We start from the raw sequence: 16,259 nt of genomic DNA on the forward strand, positions 1-16,259 counted from the left end.
TTTCGTTGAAACTTGCATATATTGTTCTTGTCTAAAAAACTATAATACATAAAGTTTTAAATAGATAGAAAATAAGTTTGTAAATGCAAAATTTATTATTTTTAATTTCATTTGCTTTTTATACACATTAAGAAGATAATAATTGCAACTTACTTTTATGAAACAGTTAAAAATTCTTTTACAATTTATAATTATGTACAATATTTAAGACTTTTGATATTGATTATTTCACAATACAATATTTAATGTCATCTTTTAAAACTGATAATTAAAGGCAAAATCAATACTTAATATAATTATGCAAGATGTACATTATAGCAGGACATAAAATGCATTTTTTTTTAAAGATATAACATACATATTATTATCTACCAAATGAAAATATAAAGTTTATACATTGAATGTACGAAATTAGAAATTTGCTAATTTCTTAATGGCTAAATTACCAGAATGTTTATGAAGCATGTACAAATTCATCTATATTACAATAATGATAATTACAGATATATATATCTACATACAGGCATTACTTGGATATATTTTTTTTAGTAGATATATTACAATGTTCAAAGTGAAGGATTCGTATAATAAATAACAATTTCATGTCATAAGTTACATAATTAATCTTCATCAGTGCTTTTCTGATAAACTGCGCCAAATTTACTCATATACTTACGTACAAAATCTTTAGCTTTGTGTTTAACATTTTCATTACATTGTAATTCATCAACACTTTTACAGTGTTTTAATTCTTTTGCAAGTACAAAATGTGTAAGCTAAAACAGAAAAGATTATTAAAAAATTAAATTTAACATTTCTGCTTAAAAAAAATAATATAATTCGTAAAAAAATTTATTTAAAAAGATTTTCTTCTGCAAACGTACCTTTCTAGCAAGATGTTTAAAATCTTCCGTATTTGTTATTCTACCTTGTTTACAATCGTTTTTCCTATACGGATTCAAAAAATGTACCATGACATTCGCCATATTTATCCTAAAAGTATCTTTAATCTTTCTCTCTGACATTGTGGATAAATCAGACGACGGTAGTTGTAATTTATTTAAACTATGTCGTGAATGCGATTTAGATTTGTTACTACGGCGATGTCTTCGTATTTTCTCAACGTGTTCTTTAAACTTGGCTCTTTCTTTTTGACGTCGTAATTTCTCCTTTATTCCTTTGTGCGTTTTGTGATCCATACGGTCTTCTTCTCGACGTGGCTATAAAATATACAAACATAATATATAAGAATGAATACAAAAATACGTATTAATTGTAATAAAAAGGAAAAACATGAAATATAACGTACGCTAATAATTCTTTCTTGAACTAAACCCTCTCTTCTTTTCTTGCCTTCCGGAAAAAGACCTGAACATCCGCTTATATTATGAACCGCACTTTTTTTAGGTACATTATGCTTAGAACCATTTAATGATTTTTCTATCAAAGTGTTATTTAAGCTTAACTCTTCGTTTCTTGATTCTTCGTTATTGTCTTCGTCAATTTCTTCATCTTCTTCGTTGGATGAACTAGATTCTTCACTAGATTCTGAAGTCGATGACGAATCTGGTTGAACTCCAATATGATCTGGCGGAGGAGGCAACCACTGCGATATTCGTTCTTTTACATGATAATAATATGTTCTGCCTCTACTATCAGTTGCACTCTTCCATTTGGGTGGTAAATCTATAGGAGGTGCTTCAGGCTGCGATTGTCTGAATGTAGCAGAAAATTGTTGATCTGACTGTTTTTCAATATGTTCGTAAAGAGATTCGGTTTGGAGCGGAACCGATGTTCCGCTAGAAACTAAATTATTCGAGAGTGGCAATTGGCCTTCAGGGTATTGTTGATGACAATGAGACAGTAAAGAATAAGCTGTTGTGCTTTGATTATATACAGGCGTTTGACTTAACGTGTAGACCACTGGAGGTACACCTGAAGGTATGTTACTCGACATGCCAGGTGATATTTCAGAAGAAATTGATGGTGCTAGGACATGTGAACTTTGCGGTACCATTCCGGATTGAGTATGGCTAGATACTGCCTGTGGTCCAGCTACATACACTGAAGTACATTGCTGATTTATTTCTCCATCTATATAATAAAATTTTATATGAATGAAATAATCATATAAGAAGAAATGGACTTAGTTTCTAAATGGTGTAAGTCAATTTCAATGGCTTTTAGGAAATATAATATACATAGGTATAAGTTATGACAAATTATCCTTTCTTTCAAGGCCAATAGAAATTGTTCATTATAAAGTCAAATTTTTGGACTTACATCATTTAAGAACTATGCAACATAAATGTATAAAAATATATATATATAGATTAAAACCTTGTGTAGGATATTGTTGCCATTGTCCAATTGATGGATTGTAAAAAACAGGATATCCTGTTTGTGGGTCTACCATAGCCGTGGTATGAGGATCTATACCTAATGCCAAACATCTAGTTTCATGATCTTGCCACGATTCTTGCTGTTGACGACGCTGTCGTTCTTCTTCCTCTTTAGCTACTTTTAAAGCAAATAATTGTCTGCGCTCGTATTTCGTCATTCGCGGAATTGGAACTAAGCTACTTCTTTCTTCTATTCTCTTATCTTTTGTTCGAGTATGTTCAGATTCTGGAGATTCTCGTCCTCGTCTTCTATCCCCACGTTTCTCTACTTCGTTTCTCCCATATCTATCAGATCTATGCCTGTCATACGACGTTCCTCTTTTTTCATCTTTTTCTAATTCTTCTCTGTATCCACGATCTGCTTCTCTCTCATGTTCTTTCATTTGTTCAATTCTTTCCTTTTTCGGTATACGAAAAACTTCTTTTAAATTTGACCACTCGGCTAAAAGACTCAAAGCTAATTCAGGAATAAGATTTTGATCTGTGTTATCAGATTTTATGTCAGTAATTTCAATATTATTTTCTTGTTTTTCTATATCAGTCAGTGAATAAGAGTTTCTTTTTTCATTGCTGTCATAATTAACTGGCAATTCATCACTATTTGATTTTGATTTTCCTTGATCATCTTCAGGAGAATCTCCACTCAAAGAAAAATACAATCGTCTTGACCATTTTTCTACCACATTATAAATTTTACTATCCATTAACATTGTTTTATTGGGGATTGGAAGTGTATTTAGGGTTTTCAAAACTTCTAGTCGAAACTGTTGTGCTTCATCAGAATCATTAGTAGAAATATCCATAACATAACTCCAAATCAAACGTAAACCATGATAATCCAAAAATAATCTTCGACATGGCTGTTCTCCGCTTTGTATGAGACGTAAAAGCCGTGTCCTGTGTTCTAATTCCCTGCTACGTACCATTAATCTACTTAATGTCAATGTATGGGCTCTATTTTTCAAACCACCTGAGCATAGTTTATCTATTTCTTCCTCCAACTAAAATAATATTAAAAATAAATCAAATGAATTATTAAATAGTTCAAATTAGTAAAAACAAAAATTATATTTATGTTACTCACATCTTCATCTTCCATATAATCAGCTTGTTTCTTTTCACCTTTCTTTTTCTTCATATCTTTCTCACGTTTTTCTTTCTTTTCAATCTTTTCTTTTTCTTCCTCAGGCGTTTCACCAATCCAACCACGACAATTGGGTGCTTCACAAAAACATTTTTGTGCCTCTTTGCTAATTGTGCGATAAAATTTTGCACAAGGGACATACTTTGTTACATATCATTAACGTACCAAAATACTAATCAACTAAAATACTATTAACATACATACCCATAACGTTGAAAATGATAGTCAAATGTAATTTCTTCACCAGCAGCTATAAATTTTTTATTAAAAAAGCCAATTCTCAATTCACCATTCACTGTCCACTGTACAAATTTCAATTATAAAGATAAAGCTCTATATATATAATTTAAAATTTATTTTTACTAGTTATACTTACTTTTTGAGTTTCAGAATTTGGATCGCAACTGTGATTTATGAATCGAGAAACATTTCCTTTCAGAGTTGCATCTATGATTTGATCTGATTTTAATGCCATAAAATAATAATGCTTATTTTTATCTTTTGAATATTCTTTTGCTCTACGTCGAAAATCTTTTGGATCAACTACTTCACCTACATATTCCATTATAAATTCTCCTCTGATGTTTAAAAATAGCATTTATTAATAAAGAATTTTATTATATTATACTTGTAAAAAAGCTTACTTACGCTAACAAGTCAACCATAGCTCGTAATCCAAATCCCTTTTTTTCTGTTCTAAATACTTCACACTTTGCATATTCACAATTTTGAAATCTTTTATTTGTGCAACGATCACCTACTACACATCGAGGGCCGCTAGAAAATACATAACATATTGTATAAAGCTTATTTTTTATTAACGTTTTACATTTAATTTAAATGTATGAATATATAATATGTACCACTCTATCATAAGAAGTCTATTTAGACAGTCTTCTCCACAACCTAGTTCTCCTCTTTCAATTTCTTCCTCTGTTAAAAAGCAATCACATACCATTCTCTTCGTCTCCTTATTTGTGTATCTAAAAGTATTATTATTATACATATCATAATTTCATGGGCTGTATTCTATTTACATACCTTTCTGTCAAATATAAATTTTCACGCAAATATTCAAACTGACTTAGCCTTTCTTCCATTTCTCTGTCTTTTATTTCAGGAACCATAGGTAATAAAATTCTTGCACCCACAGTTTTTGGAATTTGCACAATATTATTATTGTTAACTGATGTCGATACCTCTTTTGTTTGTTCTGTCTCTGTATTAGATTGAAAATTTGTAATTGTTGCTGATCCAGATGGAGAATCTGAAGAATTAATATCTGTTAAAGATCCACTTGTGGTTTTAATAGTTGAACATGATCCAGATTCAGATATATTTGCAATTATAGTTCCAAATACAGATCCAATTGCTGATGTAGATACAGTCCCTGTATTTGATCCACCCATTTCAAGTTCACTTGATCTTCGCCAACGAGATTTTACTTTAACAGGTTTAGAGGAATCTGAATCGTAGCCTGTAGTATTACAAGTTGTTGCTAGCAATGTAAGAGACTCAAATGTATTTACTGTCTTACTGATATTAGTTTCTTTATCTAATTGTGATTCAGATATATTATCCATTTTCATTTCTTGAGCAATTGAAACAACATTATTAGCTACTTTTTCTCGTTCCTGTTGAACGCTTGTTTTTGCAATATCTACATTAGGTTTCATAACTAAACCACGTCCTCGTGATCTATAAAATGGCATAAAAGCAAATCATCCTTTTGTTTTAAATTCACCTAAACTCATGTGTACATATTATTTTCAATAATACAATTAGAAAGTCTGTTTGTTTTAGTTAATTTGTTTAAAAAAATATTTTATATGATTTACATATTTATATTATATTAAAATACATACCTTTGTTTCATTAAACCAATTGATCTAATTCTACTACTCCTTCTTACACCAGAACTATTTGATCCACTTTCTGAACCTGTTGTGTCAGTGCTACCACTTCTGCTTCTAAACTCAACCTTTTTATCAATATCATTTGAATTATTATTACATTTTGTATCAAATTCTGTTAATTTACAGTTACTCATAGATAATAGTGTATCATTACTATTATCACTGCTACTAGATAGTTTTGTATCTTCCCCATCAATTTTGCTATCCACTTCACTATCACCATACAATTCCTCATTAACTTGTTGCAAATGTACTGTTTTACGTTGATTTCCATTTTTTTTATCTGATAATACTTTTGATTTTAATAAATGCTGATTTGTACAGTCTACCTTATCATTGCAAGAATCATTATTTAACTCTGTAATACTTTTCTCTACAATATCAACCAATATAGCAGAGTTATTTGATTGATGCAGTTGTTCCATTTTATCTAGTATTGAGGAACTGCTTTCTTCATCAACACTCATTGGTATCACCTTTTCTGTGTTTCCAGCAATTTGTAATGGAGACATTATGTTTTCTGTATTGGATAAATCATTAACTAATTTTTGTATTTCTTTTGAAGGTTCACTAATTTGCATATCTGCTAATTTGTTATCTATCTTACAGAACACATCATCTTTAGATAAAGTTTCTTGCAACTTTTTTATATATGCATCTTTATTTGCATATGGGTCTCCTTGATCATTAATTATATCCTTACTATGAGTATATGATTTTTCTAAATTAGTTGATTTGTTATTTCTGTCATTAGAAGTCATTGGCACATCTATACATAAGGCTGGCATGGAATTCCCTGTTTTATGTAAATTACACACGTCACTTTGCATATTACAGTAACAATCATTAGTAGGTGTATTTCTTGAATCAGATTCTATTAACATGGATTCCATGCCATTCTCATTTTGTATCACAGTGTATTCTACAAAATTTTTTGTTTCTAAAGAGGGAGTGTTTACAACTAGTACTTCTTTTACAATTACATTATCATTTTGTTTTAAGCTACAACCACTACCCTTAAGTTCTTCTTTAACTTCCATCTCTTCGCATATTACAGTTTCTTCTATTACATCTTCTGGCCATATTTCGATTTCAGCAGAATCAGATTCAGTTACAATTTCTTTATTTGGATTACCAACAACTACTTGTTGAACATCTTCAGGACTAAGTTTATTAGATTGATCAACTATGATGTCTATTCCATCTTGACTATCACTTTCACTAGCATCTTTTTTATACTGGGATGTTGTGGAATATGAACACTCTTCATTAATTGCAAGTACATTACTATTAGAAATGTTCTTATGCTTGTTATGCTTCCTTAAAGAATTTTGATTCTTTTTTGGAAGTACTTGGGTTTGGTATTCTGTGGTACTTTTACTATCTTCTGAGTCGTTTGAGTAAGATATTTGTAAAACATCTCCATTAATCTTTTTTTCTTCTAATTGCTTTTTGGCTATTTGTCTACTAGATTTTCGAACAGGTACATATTTAAGTGATGTTTTTACGGATGATTTCATTTCACTTTTACGTCTACGTGCCATTTTGATTCCATGTATTCTTCTAATCTGAAACGTATGTGAGGAAGAAAATTTGAAACAATTGTAAAAAGTAAAAGAATATATATATGTAACCAATAATATATTGCAATATACTATATGATTTAAATATGAAATATTACTAAAATAATATCATATAATTATATTAATTATACTGTATTTTTTCTTGTACCAAAAATATTAGTTTTGTATCACTTGGAAAGCTTAAGATCAAAAGTGAATATATCAGTATGAAGAAATGTCACCATTTGTTTTACTGCAGTCTTTTATTCTAGATAAACTCAATTTTCTTATATAATAATAACAAAATATAATAAAGTTTAGATTAGCTAGATGATGATACAAAAATTAATTTCATACAAGTTATGTTTATTATAATAAATAATAGGTCAAGAAGATAATAAGGTTACATGTTTTCTCCTTTTCCTCTAATATCTTTATTTGATTGAAATAAAAGGAAAAATAAATACACATGCAAAACACAATGATTGTTTAGAAATTTTGAGCAACTGAGCTTATAATGAAGAGGTACTATGCCTCTTTTATACATTGTTCCAAAATGGATTATTCACAGCTTTCATGAAAATCAAAATCTTGACTTACAACCAATACCGATTCATTATTTTCTGTTGCAATAATTTGCATTATATAGATATTTTAAACCTCCACTATCGTTTAGGTGTTACACGTTTAGGGCTATTACAAAAATAGTTCTTATTAAAGCTTGATAAACATTGTTTTTTATCAAGATATGCATCTGCTCTTGTAATATCGAAAATTAAACGGAATATATCATCAATTACTTACCATATGTCCCTAAAACTGCTTTTTTTAACTGAATTACAATCATTGTTTAAAATATTTCATCGACATTTTTTAATAATACACATTTTTTTACAATTATTAGATTTTCTCTGTAAGCATAAATGCGACAATTTTATCAGAGATCATCGCAAATACTGATGAGATAAATATGGAGTTAACAATTTTGAACGTTGTTAAAAAAGTTTTGGAAGTTCAATAATATACAATTGTGCACTACACACATTGATAGAAGTTTGAGGTAATATAGATATCTTTCCTTGTCCTCGTTGATTGTTTCACTTTACAATCATCACCTTTGCTATAAATGAAACGATAACTTTTGTCCTAGCGAATATTTTCGTAGCTGATTTACGGTTTGTTTAGGCAAACATTAATCACCTGAATGGATTCATCACTGAGAAGCGCAAAGGATATGTGATACTTGAATGATAAAGTGTATATCTCAAGCGTGTACGTAGTCGCCACTGAATATTGCTTGTTTGTAACAATACCGACAACGACCGTGATACCGACTGTACAAGATACAAGGCTGACGCTTTACTCTTTAGTAACTTCACGAATTCTTATTCAAGAAATTATATTCCCCTAGATATATGTTATGAAACAAAAAACAATTATATCACGCTATGCACTTGTCTGCATAGGTGATAATTATAACATACATGATAATTATATATATATTCATAAAAAGTTACTATTTTTAGAATATAAGATATTTTATTATATATTTATTTCTATGACCTTCTCATAGACAATTAATCTTATCATAGATTTTATTATATGTTATATATTACCTTGTTATAAACATTAAATTCATCGACAAAAGATATAATATTCCGTTAAATATGTTAGATGTTATCAGTAATTCTTAGTAATTTATGTTTAAATTACACGCGCGCAAGTTTTATCGTAAAAATTTCTAACGGCGCCGTGAATGTACAGTTACAAAACCACTAGGAACAATGCTCCGTTGATTGGTGGAATGTAAGAATGGCCGTTCCTACTATTTTAAATTCGAGTTAAGGAATATTTTATAATAGATCTATTTGAATAACAGATAGCTTTTGCCTGAATAAACTATGTCTATTAATGTTACTGTTAATGGGAATCGTTTGAATATCCGCAGAGGAAGAATGGTACTATCTGATTTAGATCAAATTAAGAAAAATGAGCGTGATCGTCGACGAAGGTTACGTTTGGAACAGGTACACATATTATGAATTATGTAAAAATTAAAAGATAAATTTAAAAAGTATGAAATAGAAATATGAGATGTATAATAATAATAATGAAGTACAAAGAAACAATCCTTATTTATTAATGATATAAATATAAGTTAGTAAATACATATTTTGTATTGAATATTGTAACATTATAGTAATTATTTTATTGCATTAAAAGTAGATAAAATATTAATATGGTTGATGACAAGATTAATAATAAAAAGATTGGAAGAATCACTTAAGAAATTTGCACAGGTGCGCCAACAATCAAAAGAAATATCAGATAGACTTTTGAAACGTACAAAATGCATAGCTAAAGAGGAACTTAGAAAGCTTGAAAATAATGACAATTTAGGTTTGAAGCAAATATACAATGGAAAAATCATGGAAGTTCAACAGAAATATCAAGAGGACATGGCAGATATTGGTCAAGCACATATGTCTGCTGCATTAGAACCAGATCATGATGCATTGATCAAGGAGCAATTTAGGAAGAATCAATTAGCAGCATTAAAAAGAGGAAAAGAGGCAATGAAGCAAATGAAAAATATTCAGCAGGTTTAATTTTGTTTTTTCATACATTTAGTTACATTATAGAGAATTTTTATAAATATTCATACATTGTGCTAGAATAAAATTTATGAGTGATTAAATAAAATCTATGTAGATGGATAATACACAACAACAGCGTCAGGAAAGATTACATCAAGTGAGAGAAATAGAGAACTTTAGGTCTACAATGGTAGCAAACCTTCCCAAGAAAACAGTATCTGAAGAAAATACTATATGTATATCTATTCAGAATGAAACTGAAGACAAAAATAAACAAGAAAAGATATCTAAAAAGATGAAGAAACATGTTTGTAAGAAATCACCTGGGAAGACAAAAACCAATATAAAAGTATATTAGTTCTAAATAATTTTGATATAACATCAGTAGAGTCAAGTATACATATATATATCGGAACTTTTTTATAGGTTGTAGGAAATGATATTAAAATAAGTTCTCCAGCTAAATCTCCAGTTAAGTCTGCAATTAAATCTCCAGTTAAATCTACAGTTAAATCCCCAGTTAAATTGAAGGCAAAAACAATAGAAGAAATTCAAGAAAATGATTCTCCAATTCTAGAACAGCAATCTATTCCTAACTCAGTTATAGAACTATTGCCTGCACAAACTGCACATGCTACTGAACTTAAGTTTGACAATAAAACTTCTGAACAAGATGTTCAAAATATTCGGATAAAAGATAAAACAACAAGGTATGTATAAAGAATATAATGTTTAACAAATTAAAATTTAACAAATATCTTGGATGTTAAAGGTATAATCCAGATGACTATGTACAAACAACTTCAGATTCTACTAATAGTGATAGTTCTAGTTCATTTAGTGATGATTCATCATATTTTTCTGATAGTGGTGAACAATATATAAACAGAGAAACAAAAACACCAAGATATGTAAAATGCCCAGCTACTGATAAAGTACACTTATATGATCATAAAAAGCATCATAGTAATGTGTATGATCAACCAACTGGTGTAGTTGAAAAAATACAAGCATGGGATGAGGTTTGCAATAAGTAGTATAATAAATATTGTATTTACATTCTAGTCATATGATCTTTTAGCCATTCATGATAATTTAAAAAGGAACATAAAAAAAGATTCATTGATATTAAACATGTGTTCACAGCCAAGTGCAATGGATTTGGCTCAAGAAATTGAACGAGCACAAACTGCTCAAATACGCGTATTAGAAAGTCGTAAACACAGCGCGAAGAAACGAGGAGAAGATGCAGTATTAAGAGAAAAAGTACGCCGGGATTATCAGACACTTATGCAACATTTAGATCAACTTACTAATGAAGAACGTAAATTAAAAGCCAGTCAAGTCGAACATTATCCGGTATATATCTTATTTTAATGTTCCAAGTTTCACCATATACATATGTCTCATTAATTACAATGTTTCTCCTTGCAATTTCTATTTAGAAAGATACATATGTACAGGAAGAACGAAGAAAAATTTTACGAGACCAACACAAAACGAAATTAAATCGTGCACTAAAAACGTTATTAAATGAAGAACAATGTACGTCGTACCCTGTAGAAAGACAAATTACTCTTACACCAAGAAATCATGATGAAAACATAGATGACTGTGTCAATTGGGAAGAATCATGTTGCTTTAGTCAATGTACAGAAACTAGCAAAATTCCACAAAACAAATGCAAAGAGAATGGAATCTCACGTGAAGAACAAATATTAGATATGTTAAAAAAGGTTGAAAGACAGAAGCGATTGTTATTACAAGAATTTGGAGCAGATTTACCAAACGACATTTTTAATGCATCTATAAAGCCCTTATTTGAAAGAGATAAATCAGTTCAGACTCAGTCACCTACTCAAGTCGCGCCTATCCAAAAACCTATATCGCCAGAAATCACAGTGATAAATGCATCTTTTGATGAAAAAAGTAAAAAGGATAAAACGGATAAAATAGAAGAAAAAAGTGATATATCTGTGAAAAAAGTAGAAATTGCTGTACAAACTATGACAGGAGATAAGAGTAGAGAAACTGTAGCTCAAGATAAAGGTACACAAGTAGAACTGGTGCCACAGAAGGAAAGTGAATCTACTTCTGTTACTGATGAAATTAAGACAATTACAGACCATTACCCAATTGAACCAAAAATTACGGTTATCAGAGCAGGAGTAGACAGTAGCGAATCAACAAGTTCTGAGACAATAAACGGAATTACTGATATTGATGAAGAAAGCCCGGAAATAACGCACAAAAAGAAAAAGTACGTCATGAAAACATCGAAGCCAATTCCGACAAAAATGTGTCACAAATCATGTTCAACTCGTCCATGCAAACCTTTGACTCCTACAAAGAAATATTCAAAATTTTTGTCAAAATCGCAATATAGCAGTCCAAGAAAGTGTACGAGTACGGAAGATGTGCCTAGTAAAAAGATTAGAATGTATGTGGATAAAAGTGGATTAAATATTAAAGTACAGCCACCTCCGGTTGCAGAAATTGCTGTAGATGTTAATACGCAAAGTACTCAGGTTTATTCAACGGGCACTCACGAACAACAACAGGTCACTATGAGTAAACAACAATGGATTCAATCCAAGTCAAAAAGAATTAAAATAAAGGATGTTTCAGACTCATCAACGTCTTTTGCTAGTCCTCCACCAGCAAAGCCTAAAGATATACTTGAAGCATTAAGCAATAATATCTCTATTCTCGAACTGTTAGATTCATCAACAAACGAAAGCTTAAGGCTTTTGAGGAGAGATGTTAGTCCAGTATCAACACCTGAAACCCCATCACCACGTACCATGAAAATGCCTTCAAATATACCTGATCTAACTAGAATTAAAAAATTACTTAGATATCCATCCACAGATACTCAAACATATAATAATGATAATAATAATAATATTAACAACAAGTCATCATCCACCAAAAATGATTATTCAACATCAACAGATGTATCTCAACATCAGCAAAATGATCGTCTATTATCAAGAAAAATTAACGACGTACATTTGAAAGTTCCAGCTTCATTAGGATTTTGTTTATGTAATAATCCAGACTGTAAACAAGAACATACTAAATTTGATGAAATTCGTAATTATGCATTAAAAAATTGCCCACAGATATTACAAAAGTACGAAGATCTTCAAACTACGTGCGCTGAGAGAATAATTTCTTTGACACATCTTATTGAAAAAGTTCGAAATGAACAAAGAGGTATATTACTTTTATTAATTATTAACAATTAAGTAATGAAGTTTAAGGAGAAGAAAATTATTATTATATGATTTTGTTTAGGTATGGAAATGTCCATGATCGATCCATCTCGCCTCGATGAAACCAGTTTGATGCAGTTACCTGAGCCACGAGAAAGGTCTGATCTGGAAAATGTTCATAAACTTGTAGAAAATATAGAAGCGATTCATAATCAACTTGCAAAAACATTAATCGAATCTCAAAGGATTATTAAAAGCAAGGCAATTATTAAAGAAGAACCTGATCAAATTAAAGAAACACAAACAGTAACTCCAACAACCGATGATAATGTAATTTGCCTTGATGAACAAGAAATAGAAGTAGAAAAAGAAAGAGCCAAGCCAAAGATTATAAACGAGGAAAAAGTGAATATTCAGTTGAATAGATTCAAAGTACATAAATCAGCCCAAGTGTTAACTTCAACACCAGAACATGATACTAAGCTGATGAAACATTATGAGGAAGAACTGATAGAAAAAATATCGAAAGAAATTTTGGAACAAAGTGAAGGTTTCAATAATAATAATTTAATTACATCAAAAGAAATTTCAACTATAAAACATTCCATACAAACTTCAACGGATAATGATGGTTTTAAAAGTAATATTTCCAGAATAGAAAGAAATGATACAACTACAAGGAAACATTCTAATAAAGAGGTATAACTTATGTTTTTTAATTAGTAATAATAACATTTATATAATTAAATACAATACAATATACTGAAAGTATAGTACTACTGAATGGAGCCTAATTTTTCATAACAAATCATAATGAATTGAATATGAAGAATACATTTTTTAAATAAACTTTTTTTCTGTCTGTTAGCGCAACATTTTGTTACATAACTTATATATAATTATTTAGTTAGTTATACATTGTCAATTGTTACGTTGTTCTAGTCAAAAAGGATTAAAGATTTTGTTCCAATGCTGACTGATCCAAAAGTATCGAAAGCTGTAGATAATTTAGCACATTCTAATGGAAGAAGTAAACCACCAGTGAGTTTACTTAGTGGGCCATATAGGTAAAATTTTGTTTTTTTCATATTTTTTATATTTTCATAATTTAATCTTACATTTTTGGTACGATTATAATAAAATCGAATTCCAGGCCGGAAATTGAATCATCAGGTCATGAATTGTCAACGATAATTGAATTCGACACGCCGGATACCGTAAATAAAAGTCAAAGTCATAATGCCAGAAGTCCATTATCAGCGAAGAAGGTAGCAGAGAGTCAAATAACGAAATCTACTGCTATAGTAAAGCCATCCGAACACATTGCTTCTTCGCTTAATTTACATAATCAACGTGCAGAAAAGTTGTGTAATTCTTCAGTTACAAAATTATCTTTAAAAGAGTTAGTAAAAGAGGCCTCGATATTTCTTGATTCACCCAAAACATCTAAAAATATAGGAAATCAAAATTTAATGGGAAGTAAAAACGAAGGAAGAGAAGATATTGCCGAGGAGATGAACGATAGAAAATTACAGCGTAACACGGTTAATCAAAAATCATCGCAGATAGAGGAATTGCAGCTTTTTTATCCTAGTACTGATGCAAATAACGAATGTAAAGATAATAAGGATAAAATCACATCTACAAGTTCAAATAGTTTTTCCGAATTATCGGGTGTTTCACAAATAGCAAGTACCCCATCTTCTACTATATTAAAATATGCATCATCTCCGGAAGAAATGGAAATTGCTCTTAAAAAACTTGGTCTAGGTTGGGCGATTACGACGTTGAAAAAAACACGCGAAGCAAGCGCTTTGAGCTCATCATCGAATTCTGATGTAACACCGATGAATACTGCTAAAAGAATATCACCTGTTAAGAAACAATTCGATAGTAATTACGGATTACCAGATTTTAGTGATGTGTCTTCTATATCTATTAAAGAAGCTAGTAAAAGTACAGAGCAAGCAGTTCTCTTAAAAGGTAGAACTTCTACGCCAAAGCTGCAAAACTCGAATTCTAATAGCGAGAGGACGAATTCAATTAACACAAATATATCTGAAAATTTTCAAGAACCTGACAATGGTTTAATAATTTCAAATATATCTCTTACAAAGACGAAATCTAGCATTAAAAAGTTAGAAAATCTATGATGTATTTTTATACTTTTATCTAGTAACATTTATTCTAAATATTTAAAAATATACAATGAATTAGTGAAAAATCAGTTTAAAATTTTGCTTCTTGTTAGTACCATCGATTCACTGGTAGACTGCACCACTGTATACAAAGTAGAGCACTGCACTAATTTCGTGTAATTCTACATAGATAATTTCTGAGAATTTCAGCTTCAATTTAATTCCTGAATAATTCAAGAATTCGCCTTATAGACCGAAAAATATAATTTTTTAAATTTCTCATAAAGAAATTAATTCCGCGTTATTACGTTATTATTATGTTATAATGTATTACGTTATATAATATTACGTTACATTGTATTACGTTATAATGTATTACGTTATATAGTACTACGTTATAATGTATTACGTTATATAATATTACGTTACATTGTGTTACGTTATAATGTATTACGGTATATTGTATTACGATATTTTATATTACGTTATATTATATTACGTTTTGCCCTTCGTACAAATACTGGGCAGAAGGCGTATGTTACCATGATCGCGGACGGATATAAAAACGAGCATAGTGGGGATATCGAAAGATGACAAAGGAAAGCAAGTGGATCAAAAGAACAGTTGTAAGTAGGCAGTCGTCAGTAGGAGTCGCGAGTCGAGAGTTATGAAGTTGCTAGTAAAGCAAATAAATAAACTGTTGAACAAAGCGCCGAGTATTCATTAGGCACCTTTCACGTTCTACATCTCATTCATATTGTATTACGTTATATCGTATTACGTAAAATTGCATTACGTTATATTATATTATGTTATAATGTATTACGTTATATAGTATTACTTTGTATTTTATTACGTTATATCATAACACGCTATATTATATTACATTATAATGTATTACGTTATATTATATTACGTTATAATGTATTACGTTATAATGTATTACGATGTAATGTATCACGTTATGCAGTATTACGTTGTAGTATATAACGTTATCTTGTATTACGTTATATAGAATTACGTTATAATGTATTACGATGTAATGTATTATGTCATATATTGTAGTATTACGTTATATAGTATTTCGTTGTCCATGGATTAAACGATTTTTAAAACTTGCTTATAACTAAAACACTGGGGAGAGAATATTCATATGAAACTAATCTTTATTAATTCTTTATTCTAATTAATTACTATTATATTAATTCATTAATTCTTTCTCTTCCCGTCCTAAACTTTCATTTGAACGTTCAAAAATTGAAAAATTATGCCTAGCAACCGA

At 29.9% G+C, this 16,259-nt stretch overlaps 2 protein-coding genes and 1 long non-coding RNA gene across 6 annotated transcripts; 1 reads left to right on the forward strand and 2 right to left on the reverse strand.

The window, feature by feature from the left end:
- Positions 1-72: 72 nt before the first annotated feature.
- On the reverse strand, positions 73-8,761 carry LOC100746901 (probable histone-lysine N-methyltransferase CG1716). 4 transcript variants are annotated; one of them, XM_024370613.2, is made up of 13 exons: positions 8,225-8,400; positions 7,829-8,144; positions 5,412-7,030; positions 4,588-5,244; positions 4,410-4,529; positions 4,195-4,323; positions 3,923-4,124; positions 3,751-3,848; positions 3,487-3,652; positions 2,341-3,403; positions 1,310-2,094; positions 885-1,220; positions 73-776 (listed from the first exon to the last, which is right to left on the reverse strand). In XM_024370613.2, the coding sequence occupies exons 2-13, from the start codon at positions 7,829-7,831 to the stop codon at positions 621-623; spliced, it is 5,334 nt and encodes a 1,777-aa protein (XP_024226381.1). In that variant the 5' UTR covers positions 7,832-8,144; positions 8,225-8,400; the 3' UTR covers positions 73-620. The 4 variants fall into 4 exon arrangements, with proteins under 4 accessions (XP_024226381.1, XP_024226382.1, XP_012246131.1 ...); XM_024370614.2 differs by lacking the exons at positions 7,829-8,144; positions 8,225-8,400 and adding an exon at positions 8,641-8,761; XM_012390708.3 differs by lacking the exon at positions 7,829-8,144.
- Positions 8,762-8,819: 58 nt separating this feature from the next.
- Positions 8,820-15,074, forward strand: LOC100748542. Its single transcript, XM_012390709.3, has 10 exons — positions 8,820-9,051; positions 9,325-9,627; positions 9,737-9,970; positions 10,048-10,331; positions 10,394-10,643; positions 10,768-10,980; positions 11,067-12,840; positions 12,922-13,538; positions 13,782-13,906; positions 13,993-15,074. The coding sequence occupies exons 1-10, from the start codon at positions 8,926-8,928 to the stop codon at positions 14,990-14,992; spliced, it is 4,926 nt and encodes a 1,641-aa protein (XP_012246132.1). The 5' UTR covers positions 8,820-8,925; the 3' UTR covers positions 14,993-15,074.
- On the reverse strand, positions 14,129-15,821 carry LOC112213614. The gene is made up of 2 exons (XR_002947512.2): positions 15,094-15,821; positions 14,129-14,285 (listed from the first exon to the last, which is right to left on the reverse strand). It is a non-coding gene; the product is annotated as an uncharacterized LOC112213614 (long non-coding RNA).
- Positions 15,822-16,259: the final 438 nt, after the last annotated feature.

The sequence above is a fragment of the Bombus impatiens genome, unplaced genomic scaffold (assembly GCF_000188095.3).
Source record: "Bombus impatiens unplaced genomic scaffold, BIMP_2.2 scf_0852, whole genome shotgun sequence".
Taxonomy (NCBI): domain Eukaryota; kingdom Metazoa; phylum Arthropoda; class Insecta; order Hymenoptera; family Apidae; genus Bombus; species Bombus impatiens.